Raw genomic sequence first — 20,120 nt, 5'->3', positions numbered from 1 at the left:
GGTGTCGCACTGATTGGCTCCTGCAGCCGTCGCACTGATTGGCTCCTGCAGGCGTCACCCTGATTGGCTCCTGCAGGCGTCACCCTGATTGGCTCCTGCAGGCGTCACCCTGATTAGCTCCTGCAGGCGTCGCACTGATTGGCTCCTGCAGGCGTCGCACTGATTGGCTCCTGCAGGCGTCGCCCTGATTGGCTCCTCCAGGCGTCGCACTGATTGGCTCCTGCAGGCGTCGCACTGATTGGCTCCTGCAGGCGTCGCATTGATTGGCTCCTGCAGGCGTCGCACTGATTGGCTCCTGAAGGCGTCGCACTGATTGGCTCCTGCAGGCGTCGCACTGATTGGCTCCTGAAGGCGTCGCACTGATTGGCTCCTGCATGTTGTGGTTCTCCTCCCCCAGCTTTTCATTGGCTTTGGGTTCCCCTACGAAGGCCCAGCCCCGCTGGAAGCGATAGCCAATGGCTGCGTGTTCCTGCAGCCACGCTTCAACCCTCCGCATAGTTCACTTAACCACGAGTTCTTCCGCGGGAAACCGACCTCCAGAGAGGTAAATAAACCCAGCGCCTCCTCCGAGAGTCCGGCTCCCGTTATCTGCGCAGGAGGCAAGAACCGGTGGTAACCCAACTGCTGCAGTTCATTAATGCTCCCACTACTAATTTTAGCTGAACACACCCACCTGTTTCTGCTGATGCCATTCCCCCTCATACACAGAACCCCCCAAACTGCCCAATTGGCTAATTCAGGGGGTTAGACCAGGGGGGCTCAACTTCAGTGCTGAAGACCCCCAAACAGGTCAGGTTTTAAGGATATCCCAGCTTCAGCACATGTGGCACAGTTGGTCCCTGCTTCAGCACAGGTGGCTCAGTCGGTCCCTGCTTCAGCACAGGTGGCTCAATTAGTACTGACTGAGCCACCTGTGCTGAGGCTGGGATATCCTTAAAACCTGACCTGTTGGTGGAGTCTTGAGAACTGGAGTTGAGTCCCCCTGGGTTAGACAGTTATTAGAGAGGGTTGGGGTTCCTTACAATGCATCTGATCTCAGGCACGCTATTAGAGAGGGTCGGGGTCCCTTACAATGCATCTGATCTCAGACGCGCTATTAGAGGGGGTTGGGGTTCCTTACAATGCATTTGATCTCAGACGCGCTATTAGAGGGGGTTGGGGGTCCTTACAATGCATGTGATCTCAGACGCGCTATTAGAGAGGGTTGGGGTTCCTTACAATGCATCTGATCTCAGACACACTATTAGAGAGGGTCGGGGTCCCTTACAATGCATCTGATCTCAGACGCGTTATTAGAGAGGGTTGGGGTTCCTTACAATGCATCTGATCTCAGACGCGCTGTTAGAGAGGGTTGGGGTTCCTTACAATGCATCTGATCTCAGACGCGCTATTAGAGAGGGTTGGGGTTCCTTACAATGCATCTGATCTCAGACGCGCTATTAGAGAGGGTTGGGGTTCCTTACAATGCATCTGATCTCAGACGCGCTATTAGAGGGGGTTGGGGTTCCTTACAATGCATCTGATCTCAGACACGCTATTAGAGGGGGTTGGGGTTCCTTACAATGCATCTGATCTCAGACGCGCTATTAGAGAGGGTTGGGGTTCCTTATAATGCATCTGATCTCAGACGCTATTAGAGAGGGTTGGGGTTCCTTACAATGCATCTGATCTCAGGCGCGCTATTAGAGAGGGTTGGGGTTCTTACAATGCATCTGATCTCAGGCGCGCTATTAGAGAGGGTTGGGGTTCCTTACAATGCATCTGATCTCAGGCGCGCTATTAGAGAGGGTTGGGGTTCTTACAATGCATCTGATCTCAGGCGCGCTATTAGAGAGGGTTGGGGTTCCTTGCATCTTACAAAAATGTGGAACGCCGCTGCCCTAGAGTCAGATTTGCTGGTCCTAATAACTCAAGGTGGGACCCAACGCCTCTGCCGTACCCACACAGGTCTCCTCTCAGCACCCCTACATGGAGCTGTCCATCGGGAGACCCCACGTGTGGACGGTCGATTACAACAACACGCAGGAGTTTGAAGCCGCCATCAAGGCGATCATGAGAAGCAAGGTAATGTCCGCCTGCGAATGGAGAAGAGGAGGTGGGCGCCGGTCCTTAACTCTGCAACTGCCAGGTGTGCCAGGGTCATTTGACTTGTGGTGGGTTTAGTTGTTGGGTCACCGTGTGTGATCTCCGCACTTCATGGCCAGAACAATGACGATTGCACCCTGGTAGGTGGCTGCAGTTAAGAGGACCACCCATGGGCTTCCCAAATTCTGCTAGTCCAGCGTCACACCACACAGCCTAACGAGGGAGACTGCTCTCCATTCAGTGAGACAGTTTTAATTAGGGGTGGTGGCTGCTCTAACCCGATCCCCCTCCCCTGATCCATGGGTTCCCCTCTCCAGGTGGAGCCGTACCTGCCCTACGAGTTCACCAGTGAGGGGATGTTGCAGAGAATCCACGCCTACATCCAGCATCAGGTGAGACGCTGTGACCCTACCCCCTCCCCCCCCAAACCCCATCACAAGGGGTCACCTACCAGGCACCCTGATGCATGAACCGACCATTGTGGACTAGTGCTATGACGTTCCACTTACACTGCGGTGACACGTATATGAATGGCATTTACTAATTGGATTGTCAAGATCATGGCGTACGTCACCGTGCAATGTATATCACATAAACATCCCACGTGTGGGCACATTCCCGTGTCTCAGACAAGTCTGCCCCCGCCTACCCTTCCCCATTATCGCTTAGCATACACTGCTTCTGCTGCAGCCAGGGACTCTGGGTAATGACATGCAAATGAGCACACACAGGGTGTCACCTGCTTCATGTCCATTTTAACATGGACCCCTCCATCTTCTCTCTCCCTCCCCCCTCCATCTTCTCTCTCCCCCCCCACCCCCTCCATCTTCTCTCTCCCTCCCCCCTCCATCTTCTCTCCCTCCCCCCCTCCATCTTCTCTCTCCCTCCCCCCCCCTCCATCTTCTCTCTCCCTCCCCCCTCCATCTTCTCTCTCCCTCCCCCCCTCCATCTTCTCTCTCCCTCCCCCCTCCATCTTCTCTCTCCCTCCCCCCCCTCCATCTTTTCTCTCCCTCCCCCCTCCATCTTCTCTCTCCCTCCCCCCCTCCATCTTCTCTCTCCCTCCCCCCCTCCATCTTCTCTCTCCCTCCCCCCTCCATCTTCTCTCACCCTCCCCCCTCCATCTTCTCTCTCCCTCCCCCCTTCCATCTTCTCTCTCCCTCCCCCCTCCATCTTCTCTCTCCCTCCCCCCTCCATCTTCTCTCTCCCTCCCCCCTCCATCTTCTCTCTCCCTCCCCCCTTCCATCTTCTCTCTCCCTCCCCCTTCCATCTTCTCACTCCCTCCCCCCCTCCATCTTCTCTCTCCCTCCCCCCTCCATCTTCTCTCTCTCTCCCTCCCCCCCTCCATCTTCTCTCTCTCTCCCTCCCCCCCTCCATCTTCTCTCTCTCTCCCTCCCCCCCCTCCATCTTCTCTCACTCTCCCTCCCCTCCATCTTCTATTTCTCCCTGTCCATCTTTTCTCTCCCTCCCCCTTCTGCCCCTTCTCTAACCCTCCCCCTTCTCTCACCCTCCCCCTTCTTTCATCCTCCCCCTTCTCTCTCCCTCCCCCTTTCTCCTCTCATCCTCCCCCTTCCACCCCTCCACCCCTTTTTCTCCCCCTTCTTCCCTCTGCCTCCTCCCCTCCCTCCTCCTCCCCTCCATTCCTCCCTCCCTTCCTCCTCCCCCCCTCCCTCCTCCCCCTTCTCTCTTCTCCGCCCACCTCCCTCCTCTCTCCCTCCCCCTTTCTCTCTCCTCTGCCCCCTACTCTCGCCCTCTTCCCCCTACTCTCGCCCTCTTCCTCCCCCTCTCCTCCTCCGCCTCTCCTCCTCCCCCTCTCCTCCTCCCCCTCTCCTCCTCCCCTCTCCTCCTCCCCCTCTCCTCCTCCTCCTCCCCCCCTCTCACAGGAGTTCTGCTCCTCTCCCCTGCCCTCGTCCCTCCCTGTTAATGCCTCTCAGGTGCCTCTGGCCTCCTCCTTACTCCTCGTTAATCGCACACACCTGGTGTGGCCCCCGAGTGAGACACCTCCCCACACCTGGCCCCCGCTCGGCTCCATGCAAGTCTGGCTGTCTGCGGAGGGGGAGTCCTGCAGCAATGCATGCTGGGAACGCGACCTGGTGTGTGAACCAAGCTACTTCAGGGCCATCAACCAACAGAGAGTCCTGCAGCAGTGAGTATACTGAGGGCACGGTGACACACAGCCAGAGGCAGCTCCCACAGCAGGGAGTATACTGAGGGCACGGTGACACACAGCCAGAGGCAGGTCCCACAGCAGGGAGTATACTGAGGGCACGGTGACACGGCCAGAGGCAGGTCCCACAGCAGGGAGTATACTGAGGGCACTGTGACACACAGCCAGAGGCAGGTCCCACAGCAGGGAGTATACTGAGGGCACGGTGACACGGCCAGAGGCAGGTCCCACAGCAGGGAGTATACTGAGGTCACGGTGACACACAGCCAGAGGCAGGTCCCACAGCAGGGAGTATACTGAGGGCACGGTGACACGGCCAGAGGCAGCTCCCACAGCAGGGAGTATACTGAGGTCACGGTGACACACAGCTAGAGGCAGGTCCCACAGCAGGGAGTATACTGAGGGCACGGTGACACACAGCCAGAGGCAGGTCCCACAGCAGGGAGTATACTGAGGGCACGGTGACACACAGCCAGAGGCAGGTCCCACAGCAGGGAGTATACTGAGGTCACGGTGACACACAGCCAGAGGCAGGTCCCACAGCAGGGAGTATACTGAGGGCACGGTGACACGGCCAGAGGCAGGTCCCACAGCAGGGAGTATACTGAGGGCACGGTGACACGGCCAGATGCAAGTCCCACAGCAGGGAGTTTACTGAGGGCACGGTGACACACAGCCAGAGGCAGGTCCCACAGCAGGGAGTATACTGAGGGCACGGTGACACACAGCTAGAGGCAGGTCCCACAGCAGGGAGTATACTGAGGGCACGGTGACACACAGCCAGAGGCAGGTCCCACAGCAGGGAGTATACTGAGGGCACGGTGACACACAGCCAGAGGCAGGTCCCACAGCAGTGAGTATACTGAGGGCACGGTGACACAGCCAGAGGCAGGTCCCACAGCAGGGAGTATACTGAGGGCACGGTGACACACAGCCAGAGGCAGGTCCCACAGCAGGGAGTATACTGAGGGCATGGTGACACACAGCCAGAGGCAGGTCCCACAGCAGGGAGTATACTGAGGGCACGGTGACACAGCCAGAGGTAGGTCCCACAGCAGGGAGTATACTGAGGGCACGGTGACACAGCCAGAGGCAGGTCCCACAGCAGGGAGTATACTGAGGGCACGGTGACACACAGCCAGAGGCAGGTCCCACAGCAGGGAGTATACTGAGGGCACTGTGACACAGCCAGAGGCAGGTCCCACAGCAGGGAGTATACTGAGGGCACGGTGACACACAGCCAGAGGCAGGTCCCACAGCAGGGAGTATACTGAGGGCACGGTGACACACAGCCAGAGGCAGGTCCCACAGCAGGGAGTATACTGAGGGCACGGTGACACGGCCGGAGGCAGGTCCCACAGCAGGGAGTATACTGAGGGCACGGTGACACACAGCCGGAGGCAGGTACCACAGCAGGGAGTATACTGAGGGCACGGTGACACACAGGCAGAGGCAGGTCCCACAGCAGGGAGTATACTGAGGGCACGGTGACACACAGCCAGAGGCAGGTCCCACAGCAGGGAGTATACTGAGGGCACGGTGACACACAGCCAGAGGCAGGTCCCACAGCAGGGAGTATACTGAGGTCACGGTGACACACAGCCAGAGGCAGGTCCCACAGCAGGGAGTATACTGAGGGCACGGTGACACGGCCGGAGGCAGGTCCCACAGCAGGGAGTATACTGAGGGCACGGTGACACACAGCCAGAGGCAGGTCCCACAGCAGGGAGTATACTGAGGGCACGGTGACACACAGCCAGAGGCAGGTCCCACAGCAGGGAGTATACTGAGGGCACGGTGACACACAGCCGGAGGCAGGTACCACAGCAGGGAGTATACTGAGGGCACGGTGACACACAGCCAGAGGCAGGTCCCACAGCAGGGAGTATACTGAGGGCACGGTGACACACAGCCAGAGGCAGGTCCCACAGCAGGGAGTATACTGAGGGCACGGTGACACACAGCCAGAGGCAGGTCCCACAGCAGGGAGTATACTGAGGGCACGGTGACACACAGCCAGAGGCAGGTCCCACAGCAGGGAGTATACTGAGGTCACGGTGACACGGCCGGAGGCAGGTCCCACAGCAGGGAGTATACTGAGGTCACGGTGACACACAGCCAGAGGCAGGTCCCACAGCAGGGAGTATACTGAGGGCACGGTGACACGGCCAGAGGCAGGTCCCACAGCAGGGAGTATACTGAGGGCACAGTGACACACAGCCAGAGGCAGGTCCCACAGCAGGGAGTATACTGAGGGCACGGTGACACGGCCAGAGGCAGGTCCCACAGCAGGGAGTATACTGAGGGAACGGTGACACGGCCAGAGGCAGGTCCCACAGCAGGGAGTATACTGAGGGCACGGTGACACGGCCGGAGGCAGGTCCCACAGCAGGGAGTATACTGAGGGCACGGTGACACGGCCAGAGGCAGGTCCCACAGCAGGGAGTATACTGAGGGCACGGTGACACACAGCCAGAGGCAGGTCCCACAGCAGGGAGTATACTGAGGGGCACTGTGACACACAGCCAGAGGCAGGTCCCACAGCAGGGAGTATACTGAGGGCACGGTGACACACAGCCAGAGGCAGGTCCCACAGCAGGGAGTATACTGAGGGCACGGTGACACACAGCCAGAGGCAGGTCCCACAGCAGGGAGTATACTGAGGGCACGGTGACACACGGCCAGAGGCAGGTCCCACAGCAGGGAGTATACTGAGGGCACGGTGACACACAGCCAGAGGCAGGTCCCACAGCAGGGAGTATACTGAGGTCACGGTGACACGGCCGGAGGCAGGTCCCACAGCAGGGAGTATACTGAGGGCACGGTGACACAGCCAGAGGCAGGTCCCACAGCAAGGAGTATACTGAGGGCACGGTGACACAGCCAGAGGCAGGTCCCACAGCAGGGAGTATACTGAGGTCACGGTGACACACCAGCCAGAGGCAGGTCCCACAGCAGGAGTATACTGAGGGCACGGTGACACACAGCCGAGGCAGGTCCCACAGCAGGAGTATACTGAGGTCACGGTGACACGGCCGGAGGCAGGTCCCACAGCAGGGAGTATACTGAGGGGCACGGTGACACGGCCAGAGGCAGGTCCCACAGCAGTGAGTATACTGAGGGCACAGTGACACACAGCCAGAGGCAGGTCCCACAGCAGGGAGTATACTGAGGGCACGGTGACACACAGCCAGAGGCAGGTCCCACAGCAGGGAGTATACTGAGGTCACGGTGACACACAGCCAGAGGCAGGTCCCACAGCAGGGAGTATACTGAGGGCACGGTGACACGGCCAGAGGCAGGTCCCACAGCAGGGAGTATACTGAGGGCACGGTGACACGCCGGAGGCAGGTCCCACAGCAGGGAAGTATACTGAGGGCACGGTGACACAGCCAGAGGCAGGTCCCACAGCAGGGAGTATACTGAGGGCACGGTGACACACAGCCAGAGGCAGGTCCCACAGCAAGGAGTATACTGAGGGCACGGTGACACGGCCAGAGGCAGGTCCCACAGCAGGGAGTATACTGAGGGCACGGTGACACGGCCAGAGGCAGGTCCCACAGCAGGGAGTATACTGAGGGCACGGTGACACGGCCAGAGGCAGGTCCCACAGCAGGGAGTATACTGAGGGCACGGTGACACACAGCCAGAGGCAGGTCCCACAGCAGGGAGTATACTGAGGGCACGGTGACACACAGCCAGAGGCAGGTCCCACAGCAAGGAGTATACTGAGGGCACGGTGACACACAGCCAGAGGCAGGTCCCACAGCAAGGAGTATACTGAGGGCACGGTGACACACAGCCAGAGGCAGGTCCCACAGCAGGGAGTATACTGAGGGCACGGTGACACACAGCCAGAGGCAGGTCCACAGCAGAGTATACTGAGGGCACTGTGACACGGCCAGAGGCAGGTCCCACAGCAGGGAGTATACTGAGGGCACTGTGACACACAGCCAGAGGCAGCTCCCACAGCAGGGAGTATACTGAGGGCACGGTGACACACAGCCAGAGGCAGGTCCCACAGCAGGGAGTATACTGAGGGCACGGTGACACAGCCAGAGGCAGGTCCCACAGCAGTGAGTATACTGAGGGCACGGTGACACACAGCCAGAGGCAGGTCCCACAGCAGGGAGTATACTGAGGGCACTGTGACACACAGCCAGAGGCAGCTCCCACAGCAGGGAGTATACTGAGGGCACGGTGACACAGCCAGAGGCAGCTCCCACAGCAGGGAGTATACTGAGGGCACGGTGACACGGCCAGAGGCAGGTCCCACAGCAGGGAGTATACTGAGGGCACGGTGACACACAGCCAGAGGCAGGTCCCACAGCAGGGAGTATACTGAGGGCACGGTGACACGGCCGGAGGCAGGTCCCACAGCAGGGAGTATACTGAGGGCACGGTGACACGGCCAGAGGCAGGTCCCACAGCAGGGAGTATACTGAGGGCACGGTGACACACAGCCAGAGGCAGGTCCCACAGCAGGGAGTATACTGAGGGCACGGTGACACGGCCAGAGGTAGGTCACACAGCAGGGAGTATACTGAGGGCACGGTGACACACAGCCAGAGGCAGGTCCCACAGCAGGGAGTATACTGAGGGCACGGTGACACACAGCCAGAGGCAGGTCCCACAGCAGGGAGTATACTGAGGGCACGGTGACACGGCCAGAGGCAGGTCCCACAGCAGGGAGTATACTGAGGGCACGGTGACACAGCCAGAGGCAGGTCCCACAGCAGTGAGTATACTGAGGGCACGGTGACACAGCCAGAGGCAGGTCCCACAGCAGGGAGTATACTGAGGGCACTGTGACACAGCCAGAGGCAGGTCCCACAGCAGGGAGTATACTGAGGTCACGGTGACACACAGCCAGAGGCATGTCCCACAGCAGGGAGTATACTGAGGTCACGGTGACACACAGCCAGAGGTAGGTCACACAGCAGGGAGTATACTGAGGGCACAGTGACACACAGCCAGAGGCAGGTCCCACAGCAGGGAGTATACTGAGGTCACGGTGACACACAGCCAGAGGCAGGTCCCACAGCAGGGAGTATACTGAGGGCACGGTGACACACAGCCAGAAGCAGGTCCCACAGCAGGGAGTATACTGAGGGCACGGTGACACACAGCCAGAGGCAGGTCCCACAGCAGGGAGTATACTGAGGGCACGGTGACACACAGCCGGAGGCAGGTACCACAGCAGGGAGTATACTGAGGGCACGGTGACACACAGCCAGAGGCAGGTCCCACAGCAGGGAGTATACTGAGGGCACGGTGACACACAGCCAGAGGCAGGTCCCACAGCAGGGAGTATACTGAGGGCACGGTGACACACAGCCAGAGGCAGGTCCCACAGCAGGGAGTATACTGAGGGCACGGTGACACACAGCCAGAGGCAGGTCCCACAGCAGGGAGTATACTGAGGTCACGGTGACACGGCCGGAGGCAGGTCCCACAGCAGGGAGTATACTGAGGTCACGGTGACACACAGCCAGAGGCAGGTCCCACAGCAGGGAGTATACTGAGGGCACGGTGACACGGCCAGAGGCAGGTCCCACAGCAGGGAGTATACTGAGGGCACAGTGACACACAGCCAGAGGCAGGTCCCACAGCAGGGAGTATACTGAGGGCACGGTGACACGGCCAGAGGCAGGTCCCACAGCAGGGAGTATACTGAGGGAACGGTGACACGGCCAGAGGCAGGTCCCACAGCAGGGAGTATACTGAGGGCACGGTGACACGGCCGGAGGCAGGTCCCACAGCAGGGAGTATACTGAGGGCACGGTGACACGGCCAGAGGCAGGTCCCACAGCAGGGAGTATACTGAGGGCACGGTGACACACAGCCAGAGGCAGGTCCCACAGCAGGGAGTATACTGAGGGCACTGTGACACACAGCCAGAGGCAGGTCCCACAGCAGGGAGTATACTGAGGGCACGGTGACACACAGCCAGAGGCAGGTCCCACAGCAGGGAGTATACTGAGGGCACGGTGACACACAGCCAGAGGCAGGTCCCACAGCAGGGAGTATACTGAGGGCACGGTGACACACGGCCAGAGGCAGGTCCCACAGCAGGGAGTATACTGAGGGCACGGTGACACACAGCCAGAGGCAGGTCCCACAGCAGGGAGTATACTGAGGTCACGGTGACACGGCCGGAGGCAGGTCCCACAGCAGGGAGTATACTGAGGGCACGGTGACACAGCCAGAGGCAGGTCCCACAGCAAGGAGTATACTGAGGGCACGGTGACACAGCCAGAGGCAGGTCCCACAGCAGGGAGTATACTGAGGTCACGGTGACACACAGCCAGAGGCAGGTCCCACAGCAGGGAGTATACTGAGGGCACGGTGACACACAGCCAGAGGCAGGTCCCACAGCAGGGAGTATACTGAGGTCACGGTGACACGGCCGGAGGCAGGTCCCACAGCAGGGAGTATACTGAGGGCACGGTGACACGGCCAGAGGCAGGTCCCACAGCAGTGAGTATACTGAGGGCACAGTGACACACAGCCAGAGGCAGGTCCCACAGCAGGGAGTATACTGAGGGCACGGTGACACACAGCCAGAGGCAGGTCCCACAGCAGGGAGTATACTGAGGTCACGGTGACACACAGCCAGAGGCAGGTCCCACAGCAGGGAGTATACTGAGGGCACGGTGACACGGCCGGAGGCAGGTCCCACAGCAGGGAAGTATACTGAGGGCACGGTGACACAGCCAGAGGCAGGTCCCACAGCAGGGAGTATACTGAGGGCACGGTGACACACAGCCAGAGGCAGGTCCCACAGCAAGGAGTATACTGAGGGCACGGTGACACGGCCAGAGGCAGGTCCCACAGCAGGGAGTATACTGAGGGCACGGTGACACGGCCAGAGGCAGGTCCCACAGCAGGGAGTATACTGAGGGCACGGTGACACGGCCAGAGGCAGGTCCCACAGCAGGGAGTATACTGAGGGCACGGTGACACACAGCCAGAGGCAGGTCCCACAGCAGGGAGTATACTGAGGGCACGGTGACACACAGCCAGAGGCAGGTCCCACAGCAAGGAGTATACTGAGGGCACGGTGACACACAGCCAGAGGCAGGTCCCACAGCAAGGAGTATACTGAGGGCACGGTGACACACAGCCAGAGGCAGGTCCCACAGCAGGGAGTATACTGAGCGGTGACACACAGCCAGAGGCAGGTCCCACAGCAGAGAGTATACTGAGGGCACTGTGACACGGCCAGAGGCAGGTCCCACAGCAGGGAGTATACTGAGGGCACTGTGACACACAGCCAGAGGCAGCTCCCACAGCAGGGAGTATACTGAGGGCACGGTGACACACAGCCAGAGGCAGGTCCCACAGCAGGGAGTATACTGAGGGCACTGTGACACACAGCCAGAGGCAGCTCCCACAGCAGGGAGTATACTGAGGGCACGGTGACACAGCCAGAGGCAGCTCCCACAGCAGGGAGTATACTGAGGGCACGGTGACACGGCCAGAGGCAGGTCCCACAGCAGGGAGTATACTGAGGGCACGGTGACACACAGCCAGAGGCAGGTCCCCACAGCAGGGAGTATACTGAGGGCACGGTGACACGGCCGGAGGCAGGTCCCACAGCAGGGAGTATACTGAGGGCACGGTGACACGGCCAGAGGCAGGTCCCACAGCAGGGAGTATACTGAGGGCACGGTGACACACAGCCAGAGGCAGGTCCCACAGCAGTGAGTATACTGAGGGCACGGTGACACACAGCCAGAGGCAGGTCCCACAGCAGGGAGTATACTGAGGGCACGGTGACACGGCCAGAGGTAGGTCACACAGCAGGGAGTATACTGAGGGCACGGTGACACACAGCCAGAGGCAGGTCCCACAGCAGGGAGTATACTGAGGGCACGGTGACACACAGCCAGAGGCAGGTCCCACAGCAGGGAGTATACTGAGGGCACGGTGACACGGCCAGAGGCAGGTCCCACAGCAGGGAGTATACTGAGGGCACGGTGACACAGCCAGAGGCAGGTCCCACAGCAGTGAGTATACTGAGGGCACGGTGACACAGCCAGAGGCAGGTCCCACAGCAGGGAGTATACTGAGGGCACTGTGACACAGCCAGAGGCAGGTCCCACAGCAGGGAGTATACTGAGGTCACGGTGACACACAGCCAGAGGCATGTCCCACAGCAGGGAGTATACTGAGGTCACGGTGACACACAGCCAGAGGTAGGTCACACAGCAGGGAGTATACTGAGGGCACAGTGACACACAGCCAGAGGCAGGTCCCACAGCAGGGAGTATACTGAGGTCACGGTGACACACAGCCAGAGGCAGGTCCCACAGCAGGGAGTATACTGAGGGCACGGTGACACACAGCCAGAAGCAGGTCCCACAGCAGGGAGTATACTGAGGGCACGGTGACACACAGCCAGAGGCAGGTCCCACAGCAGGGAGTATACTGAGGGCACGGTGACACGGCCGGAGGCAGGTCCCACAGCAGGGAGTATACTGAGGGCACGGTGACACACAGCCAGAGGCAGGTCCCACAGCAGGGAGTATACTGAGGGCACGGTGACACAGCCAGAGGCAGGTCCCACAGCAGGGAGTATACTGAGGGCACGGTGACACGGCCAGAGGCAGGTCCCACAGCAGGGAGTATACTGAGGGCACTGTGACACAGCCAGAGGCAGGTCCCACAGCAGGGAGTATACTGAGGGCACGGTGACACACAGCCAGAGGCAGGTCCCACAGCAGGGAGTATACTGAGGGCACGGTGACACACAGCCAGAGGCAGGTCCCACAGCAGGGAGTATACTGAGGTCACGGTGACACAGCCAGAGGCAGGTCCCACAGCAGGGAGTATACTGTGGGCACGGTGACACGGCCAGAGGCAGGTCCCACAGCAGGGAGTATACTGAGGGCACGGTGACCCGGCCAGAGGCAGGTCCCACAGCAGGGAGTATACTGAGGGCACGGTGACACACAGCCAGAGGCAGGTCCCACAGCAGGGAGTATACTGAGGGCACGGTGACACACAGCCAGAGGCAGGTCCCACAGCAGGGAGTATACTGAGGGCACTGTGACACGGCCAGAGGCAGGTCCCACAGCAGGGAGTATACTGAGGGTACGGTGACACACAGCCAGAGGCAGGTCCCACAGCAGGGAGTATACTGAGGGCACGGTGACACACAGCCAGAGGCAGGTCCCACAGCAGGGAGTATACTGAGGGCACGGTGACACACAGCCAGAGGCAGGTCCCACAGCAGGGAGTATACTGTGGGCACAGTGACACACAGCCAGAGGCAGGTCCCACAGCAGGGAGTATACTGAGGGCACGGTGACACGGCCAGATGCAAGTCCCACAGCAAGGAGTATACTGAGGGCACGGTGACACACAGCCAGAGGCAAGTCCCACAGCAAGGAGTATACTGAGGGCACGGTGACACGGCCAGAGGCAGGTCCCACAGCAGTGAGTATACTGAGGGCACGGTGACACACAGCCAGAGGCAGGTCCCACAGCAGTGAGTATACTGAGGGCACTGTGACACACAGCCAGAGGCAGGTCCCACAGCAGGGAGTATACTGAGGGCACGGTGACACGGCCGGAGGCAGGTCCCACAGCAGGGAGTATACTGAGGGCACGGTGACACAGCCAGAGGCAGGTCCCACAGCAGGGAGTATACTGAGGTCACGGTGACACAGCCAGAGGCAGGTCCCACAGCAGGGAGTATACTGAGGGCACGGTGACACACAGCCAGAGGCAGGTCCCACAGCAGGGAGTATACTGAGGGCACTGTGACACACAGCCAGAGGCAGGTCCCACAGCAGGGAGTATACTGAGGGCACGGTGACACACAGCCAGAGGCAGGTCCCACAGCAGGGAGTATACTGAGGTCACGGTGACACGGCCAGATGCAAGTCCCACAGCAAGGAGTATACTGAGGGCACGGTGACACACAGCCAGAGGCAAGTCCCACAGCAAGGAGTATACTGAGGGCACGGTGACACACAGCCAGAGGCAGGTCCCACAGCAGGGAGTATACTGAGGGCACGGTGACACGGCCAGATGCAAGTCCCACAGCAAGGAGTATACTGAGGGCACGGTGACACACAGCCAGAGGCAGGTCCCACAGCAGGGAGTATACTGAGGGCACTGTGACACACAGCCAGAGGCAGGTCCCACAGCAGGGAGTATACTGAGGGCACGGTGACACACAGCCAGAGGCAGGTCCCACAGCAGGGAGTATACTGAGGTCACGGTGACACGGCCAGATGCAAGTCCCACAGCAAGGAGTATACTGAGGGCACGGTGACACACAGCCAGAGGCAAGTCCCACAGCAAGGAGTATACTGAGGGCACGGTGACACACAGCCAGAGGCAGGTCCCACAGCAGGGAGTATACTGAGGGCACGGTGACACGGCCAGATGCAAGTCCCACAGCAAGGAGTATACTGAGGGCACGGTGACACGGCCAGATGCAAGTCCCACAGCAAGGAGTATACTGAGGGCACGGTGACACACAGCCAGAGGCAAGTCCCACAGCAAGGAGTATACTGAGGGCACGGTGACACACAGCCAGAGGCAGGTCCCACAGCAGGGAGTATACTGAGGGCACGGTGACACGGCCGGAGGCAGGTCCCACAGCAGGGAGTATACTGAGGGCACGGTGACACGGCCAGAGGCAGGTCCCACAGCAGGGAGTATACTGAGGGCACGGAGACACGGCCGGAGGCAGGTCCCACAGCAGGGAGTATACTGAGGGCACGGTGACACGGCCAGAGGCAGGTCCCACAGCAGGGAGTATACTGAGGGCACGGTGACACGGCCAGAGGCAGGTCCCACAGCAGGGAGTATACTGAGGGCACGGTGACACACAGCCAGAGGCAGGTCCCACAGCAGGGAGTATACTGAGGGCACGGTGACACACAGCTAGAGGCAGGTCCCACAGCAGGGAGTATACTGAGGGCACGGTGACACACAGCCAGAGGCAGGTCCCACAGCAGGGAGTATACTGAGGGCACAGTGACACGGCCAGAGGCAGGTCCCACAGCAGGGAGTATACTGAGGGCACGGTGACACGGCCAGAGGCAGGTCCCACAGCAGGGAGTATACTGAGGGCACGGTGACACACAGCCAGAGGCAGGTCCCACAGCAGGGAGTATACTGAGGGCACGGTGACACGGCCGGAGGCAGGTCCCACAGCAGGGAGTATACTGAGGGCACGGTGACACACAGCCAGAGGCAGGTCCCACAGCAGGGAGTATACTGAGGGCACGGTGACACGGCCAGAGGCAGGTCCCACAGCAAGGAGTATACTGAGGGCACGGTGACACACAGCCCGAGGCAGGTCCCACAGCAGGGAGTATACTGAGGGCACGGTGACACGGCCAGAGGCAGGTCCCACAGCAGGGAGTATACTGAGGGCACGGTGACACACAGTAACCCCTAATCCTAACGCTAATCACCTACCTCCGGGCTGAAGCGTCCAGCGGCTGAAGGCGGTGCCAAGCATCCATCAGTGGCTGTACGGACTAATAGTCCCATTCTGTGTCACCATACATGCAGGGAGCACACTGTCAGACACAGACACTCACCCAGTGACAGACACACCCGTTGACACCGTCCCCCTCTCGCCGGCCCCCTGCAGGCTCGCCGTGCGGTGCGACAGCACAGAAACGGTGATGAGTCACCTGTATCCCGCCGTGGTACCGGCCACGCACGAGTGCTACCTGCAGAGGGAGCCGCTGCTCTTCAGCTGCTCCGGGCAAAGCACCAAATACCGCCGGCTCTGCCCGTGCCGGAATTACTGCCCGGGGCAGGTGGCTCTGTGCAAGGACTGCTCGTGTCACCAACCAATGGGAGTCCGCCCAGAAGAGGCGTCAAACATCACTGGTTGGTCCATCCGTCCATCCAACATTCAGCTGCCAATCAGAGAGCCCGCCGCGCTCCGAGACACCAGACCGTTTTAACACCTCCTGGTCCGTGGCCAGGGATTACCGACCGGCGGCCGCGTGTCCGGGGGAAGCCGCGTCTCCACGTACGTGCTACAGCACAGAGCAATACTGAGTGTGGACGAACACGCCTCCACATTTCAACCCCCGGGTGGGGCAGGGTTTGTCGAAGCCACGGAATATTCACGTTTTCCCCTCGTGTCCTCTAACGACCTTCAACCCTCCTCGCGGCCAGAGGGACCTACCTAACAAACAAGCACAATGACCGATGTGACCGGACATACAGCACGCGTGTGTTCATCCCTGTAACCGTAACGTTGTCCGTGTCCGAGACCCGAAGCGGGTGAGATTTTGGGGGGGGGGGGGGAAGGAGATTTAAATTGAATTCTTTGCGCCGCGGTGGGACCAGTGGTCTGGCGGGAGATGAGCAGAATCGCACTTTTTACGGTTCGCACGTTTCTGCCGACCGACCTCATTTGGCAAGAACGAGCTCTGGGCTCAAGAGCTAACACTTAAAGCTGGACTGGAGGGAGTACGTTAGGAGATCCACAGAACAAGCAATAGACTTTCAAGTGTCTTTTTTTCTTCTTCTTCTTCTTTGAAAGATTTATTTCTGTTAATAAAGATTTTATGGAGATGTGGAACAGCGTGGGAAACTATTTGGGCCGCTCAGGGCGTATAAGTGACCACGGGGGAAAAACCGCTGCCCGTGGGAGTTATAAATAAGCGATTCCCCACATGGGGTGCGAGAGGCGTCTCCAGGGGTATGCCACATAAAATCTGTAATGATGGATCCCAGGCGGTATATAGCGGGGTCCTGAGCCCGTGTGGGGGCTGCGCACTTGGTTAGACCCCAATCTGCACTTTAGCGTGCGGGGTATCGCTGTCACTTACAGCAGGAGATTCCCACAATGCTTTGCAACCACAGAAGCAAGGCATTGTGGGGCGTGACTTTGGAAGCACCGCAGTGAGTGACAGCTATACCCCCCACGCTGCCTGCACACACTGAGGGGCAGTTTGGGGGTATTATTAAGCGTGCGTTCCCCCCACGAGCTCAGGACACTATACTGCCTGGGATCGGTCACACAGATTTGCTAGCGATACCCTGAGGTTTCAGCGATAAGATTTATTAATTAGGGGTTATATCATTTCTAGCAGGGGGGCGCTGTGTAATAAAACTTGGGATCCTCTGCTTTAAATGAAAGGGTTGCAGAGGTACAAATACTGACAGTGAGGCTGGCACTGCCACTGCGTTCTGTGTGCCCTTTATAACTGGGAGATAGGCAGTGAGTGGGTGTATGGTAAGGCTGGCACTGCCACTGCGTTCTGTGTGCCCTTTATAACTGGGAGATAGGCAGTGAGTGGGTGTATGGTAAGGCTGGCACTGCCACTGCGTTCTGTGTGCCCTTTATAACTGGAGGGATAGGCAGTGAGTGGGTGTATGGTAAGGCTGGCACTGCCACTGCGTTCTGTGTGCCCTTTATAACTGGGAGATAGGCAGTGAGGGGGTGTATGGTAAGGCTGGCACTGCCACTGCGTTCTGTGTGCCCTTTATAACTGGGAGATAGGCAGTGAGTGGGTGTATGGTAAGGCTGGCACTGCCACTGCGTTCTGTGTGCCCTTTATAACTGGGAGATAGGCAGTGAGTGGGTGTATGGTAAGGCTGGCACTGCCACTGCGTTCTGTGTGCCCTTTATAACTGGAGGGATAGGCAGTGAGTGGGTGTATGGTGAGGCTGGCACTGCCACTGCGTTCTGTGTGCCCTTTATAACTGGGAGATAGGCAGTGAGTGGGTGTATGGTAAGGCTGGCACGTAGAAAGCGGTGCCCTTTCTCTGCTCTTTGTACTACAGGAAGATGTATTGGGCAGTGTGTGTGCAGTGAGGCTGGCACTGCCAATGTTATATCTGCCCCGCTGTGTTTATATGAAGGTAAGATTTAGCAGTGTGTGTGAATGCCTGCACTGTGCCTACGCTCTGTCTATTAAAATCAGGGGCGCTCAACTCCAGGCCTCAAGCCCCCCCAACAGGTCAGGTTTTGAGGGTATCCCTGCTTCAGCACAGGTGGCTCAATTAGAAGCTCAGTCGAAGAAGGGACTGATTGAGCCACCTGTGCTGAAGCTGGGATATCCTCAAAACCTGACTTGTTGGTGGCCCTTGAGAACTGGAGTTGGCCTCCCCTGTATTAAAGGGATTACACGCCATGCGTGTGGGCAAATCCTGGCACTGCCCAACACCACACCCAGGCAGCTGGCAGGATGGGGGGGAGAGGGGAGAGGGAGAGAGGATGGGGGGAGAGGATGGAGTGGGGGGAGGGAGAGAGAGGATGGAGTGGGGGGAGGGAGAGAGAGGATGGAGTGGGGAGGGAGAGGGAGACAGGATGGGGGGGTAAACAGTAATGGAGAGACAGGATGCGGGGGGGGGGGGGAGAGAGAGGATGTGGGGAGGGAGACAAGATGGGGAGGATTTAATGTATCCCGGCTTCTACTTTTGATAATCTGGTCACCCAACTTCCATAGAAGTTACGTGGAAGCGCGCCCGACCTGCACCAGCAGAGGAGCTGCACCAGCAGAGGAGCTGCACCAGGATCTATCTGTATGGGGAGAATGTTGGAGGCTCTTAGTCGTAAACCTAGCATAACCTGCACCAAGTCCCGAGTTAGTACTTAGTACTACTACTTATATCCTCACCAGGGGAGGCCAACTCCAGTCCGCAAGGGCCACCAACAGGCCAGGGTTTAAAGATATCCCTGCTTCAGCACAGGTGGCTCAATCAGTGAGCCACCTGTGTTGAAGCAGGGACAGATTGAGCCACCTGTGCTGAAGCAGGGACAGATTGAACCACCTGTGCTGAAGCAGGGATATCCTTAAAACCTGACCTGTTGGTGGCCCTTGAGGACTGGCGTTGGCCGCCCCTGCCCTCTTTTCGAGTGCACCTTATATGAGTTTGCTTTGCGTTTCTCTCTTCTTTTGATGGTGCGGTTTTGCGGTGTCGGCGTTTCTGCTTACACATGTTAGATTAGGCAATGACAAAGATGTTAATTACCTCCGTGACTACTCAAGGGGTCGTCAGCGCAGACCTGCCTCCCGTCCCAAAATAGAGTCCATTAAGAGAGCAAGAAACGGAGACTATGTTCATTGTATGATAGAGAGAGAGAGGAGAGAGAGAAGGGAGAGAGAGAGAGAGGGAGGAGAGAGGGAGGAGGGAGAGGGAGGAGGAGAGAGAAGAGAGGGAGAAGGAAAAGCGAGAGCAGGGATAAAGATCAGGGAGAGAGGGAGAAGGAGGAGGAGCAGAAAGATCAGGGAGAGAAGGAGAAGAGAGGAGGGAGAGAGAGAGCAGGGAGAAAGATAAGAGAGAGGGAGCAGCAAGAACGATCAGGGAGAGAGGTAAGGGAGAAGGAGAGAGAGGGAAGGGAGAGAGAGGGAGAGAAAGGAGGGAGAAGGGAGAGAGAGAGAGAAGGGAGAGCGGGAGAGAGGGAGGAGAGAGCTTTTTTTGCATTGTACAAGAGATAAACCAACACTTAACAAATTACTAATTGGAAGCTTTCACTGTAGCGTTTGATGAAACCCAAAGCCGACAATTACACCCCGATCAGTGATGAGATGAGACGAGAGCTGATAATTGGGTTAGCGGCTTTTCCGCTGATAGTGAGCAGCCTTCAGCTGCATCACAACGCCTCCGAATTACCCATTTTAATTACTAAAATGCTCCGTACCTCTGTAACGAGGCTGACGTGCGCTGGCCTCCGTTCCCCGAATGCAAGAAATGGCGCGGTATAAAGCAGCGGCGAGTATGTGCACCTCCAACACCCTACATCTCTTCCCGTGGAAGAAACGGACGGACAACGTTTTTTGTCTCCGTAACTGCTAAAGTGTAGCGAGATCGTTGGTAGAAGTGGCTTTTGTTTTTACTGCCCTTTCGCGGCCTCTTCTCGCCCTTTCCAACG

At 58.8% G+C, this 20,120-nt stretch overlaps 1 protein-coding gene across 1 annotated transcript in view; it reads left to right on the top strand.

Moving 5' to 3' along the window:
- The window catches only part of MGAT5B (alpha-1,6-mannosylglycoprotein 6-beta-N-acetylglucosaminyltransferase B), a 54,630-nt gene extending 37,810 nt beyond the window's left edge, over nucleotides 1–16,820 (top strand). Inside the window, exons 15-19 of the mRNA XM_075579738.1 lie at nucleotides 398–544; nucleotides 1,948–2,064; nucleotides 2,403–2,477; nucleotides 3,966–4,228; nucleotides 15,873–16,820. Coding sequence (XP_075435853.1) covers nucleotides 398–544; nucleotides 1,948–2,064; nucleotides 2,403–2,477; nucleotides 3,966–4,228; nucleotides 15,873–16,194 — 924 coding nt within the window. The 3' untranslated portion in view covers nucleotides 16,195–16,820. The remainder of the gene's footprint in view (nucleotides 1–397; nucleotides 545–1,947; nucleotides 2,065–2,402; nucleotides 2,478–3,965; nucleotides 4,229–15,872) is intronic.
- The last annotated feature ends 3,300 nt before the right edge of the window (nucleotides 16,821–20,120 follow it).

This window comes from Ascaphus truei, chromosome 22, assembly GCF_040206685.1.
Source record: "Ascaphus truei isolate aAscTru1 chromosome 22, aAscTru1.hap1, whole genome shotgun sequence".
NCBI lineage: Eukaryota > Metazoa > Chordata > Amphibia > Anura > Ascaphidae > Ascaphus > Ascaphus truei.
This window is presented reverse-complemented; position numbering and strand designations above follow the sequence as displayed.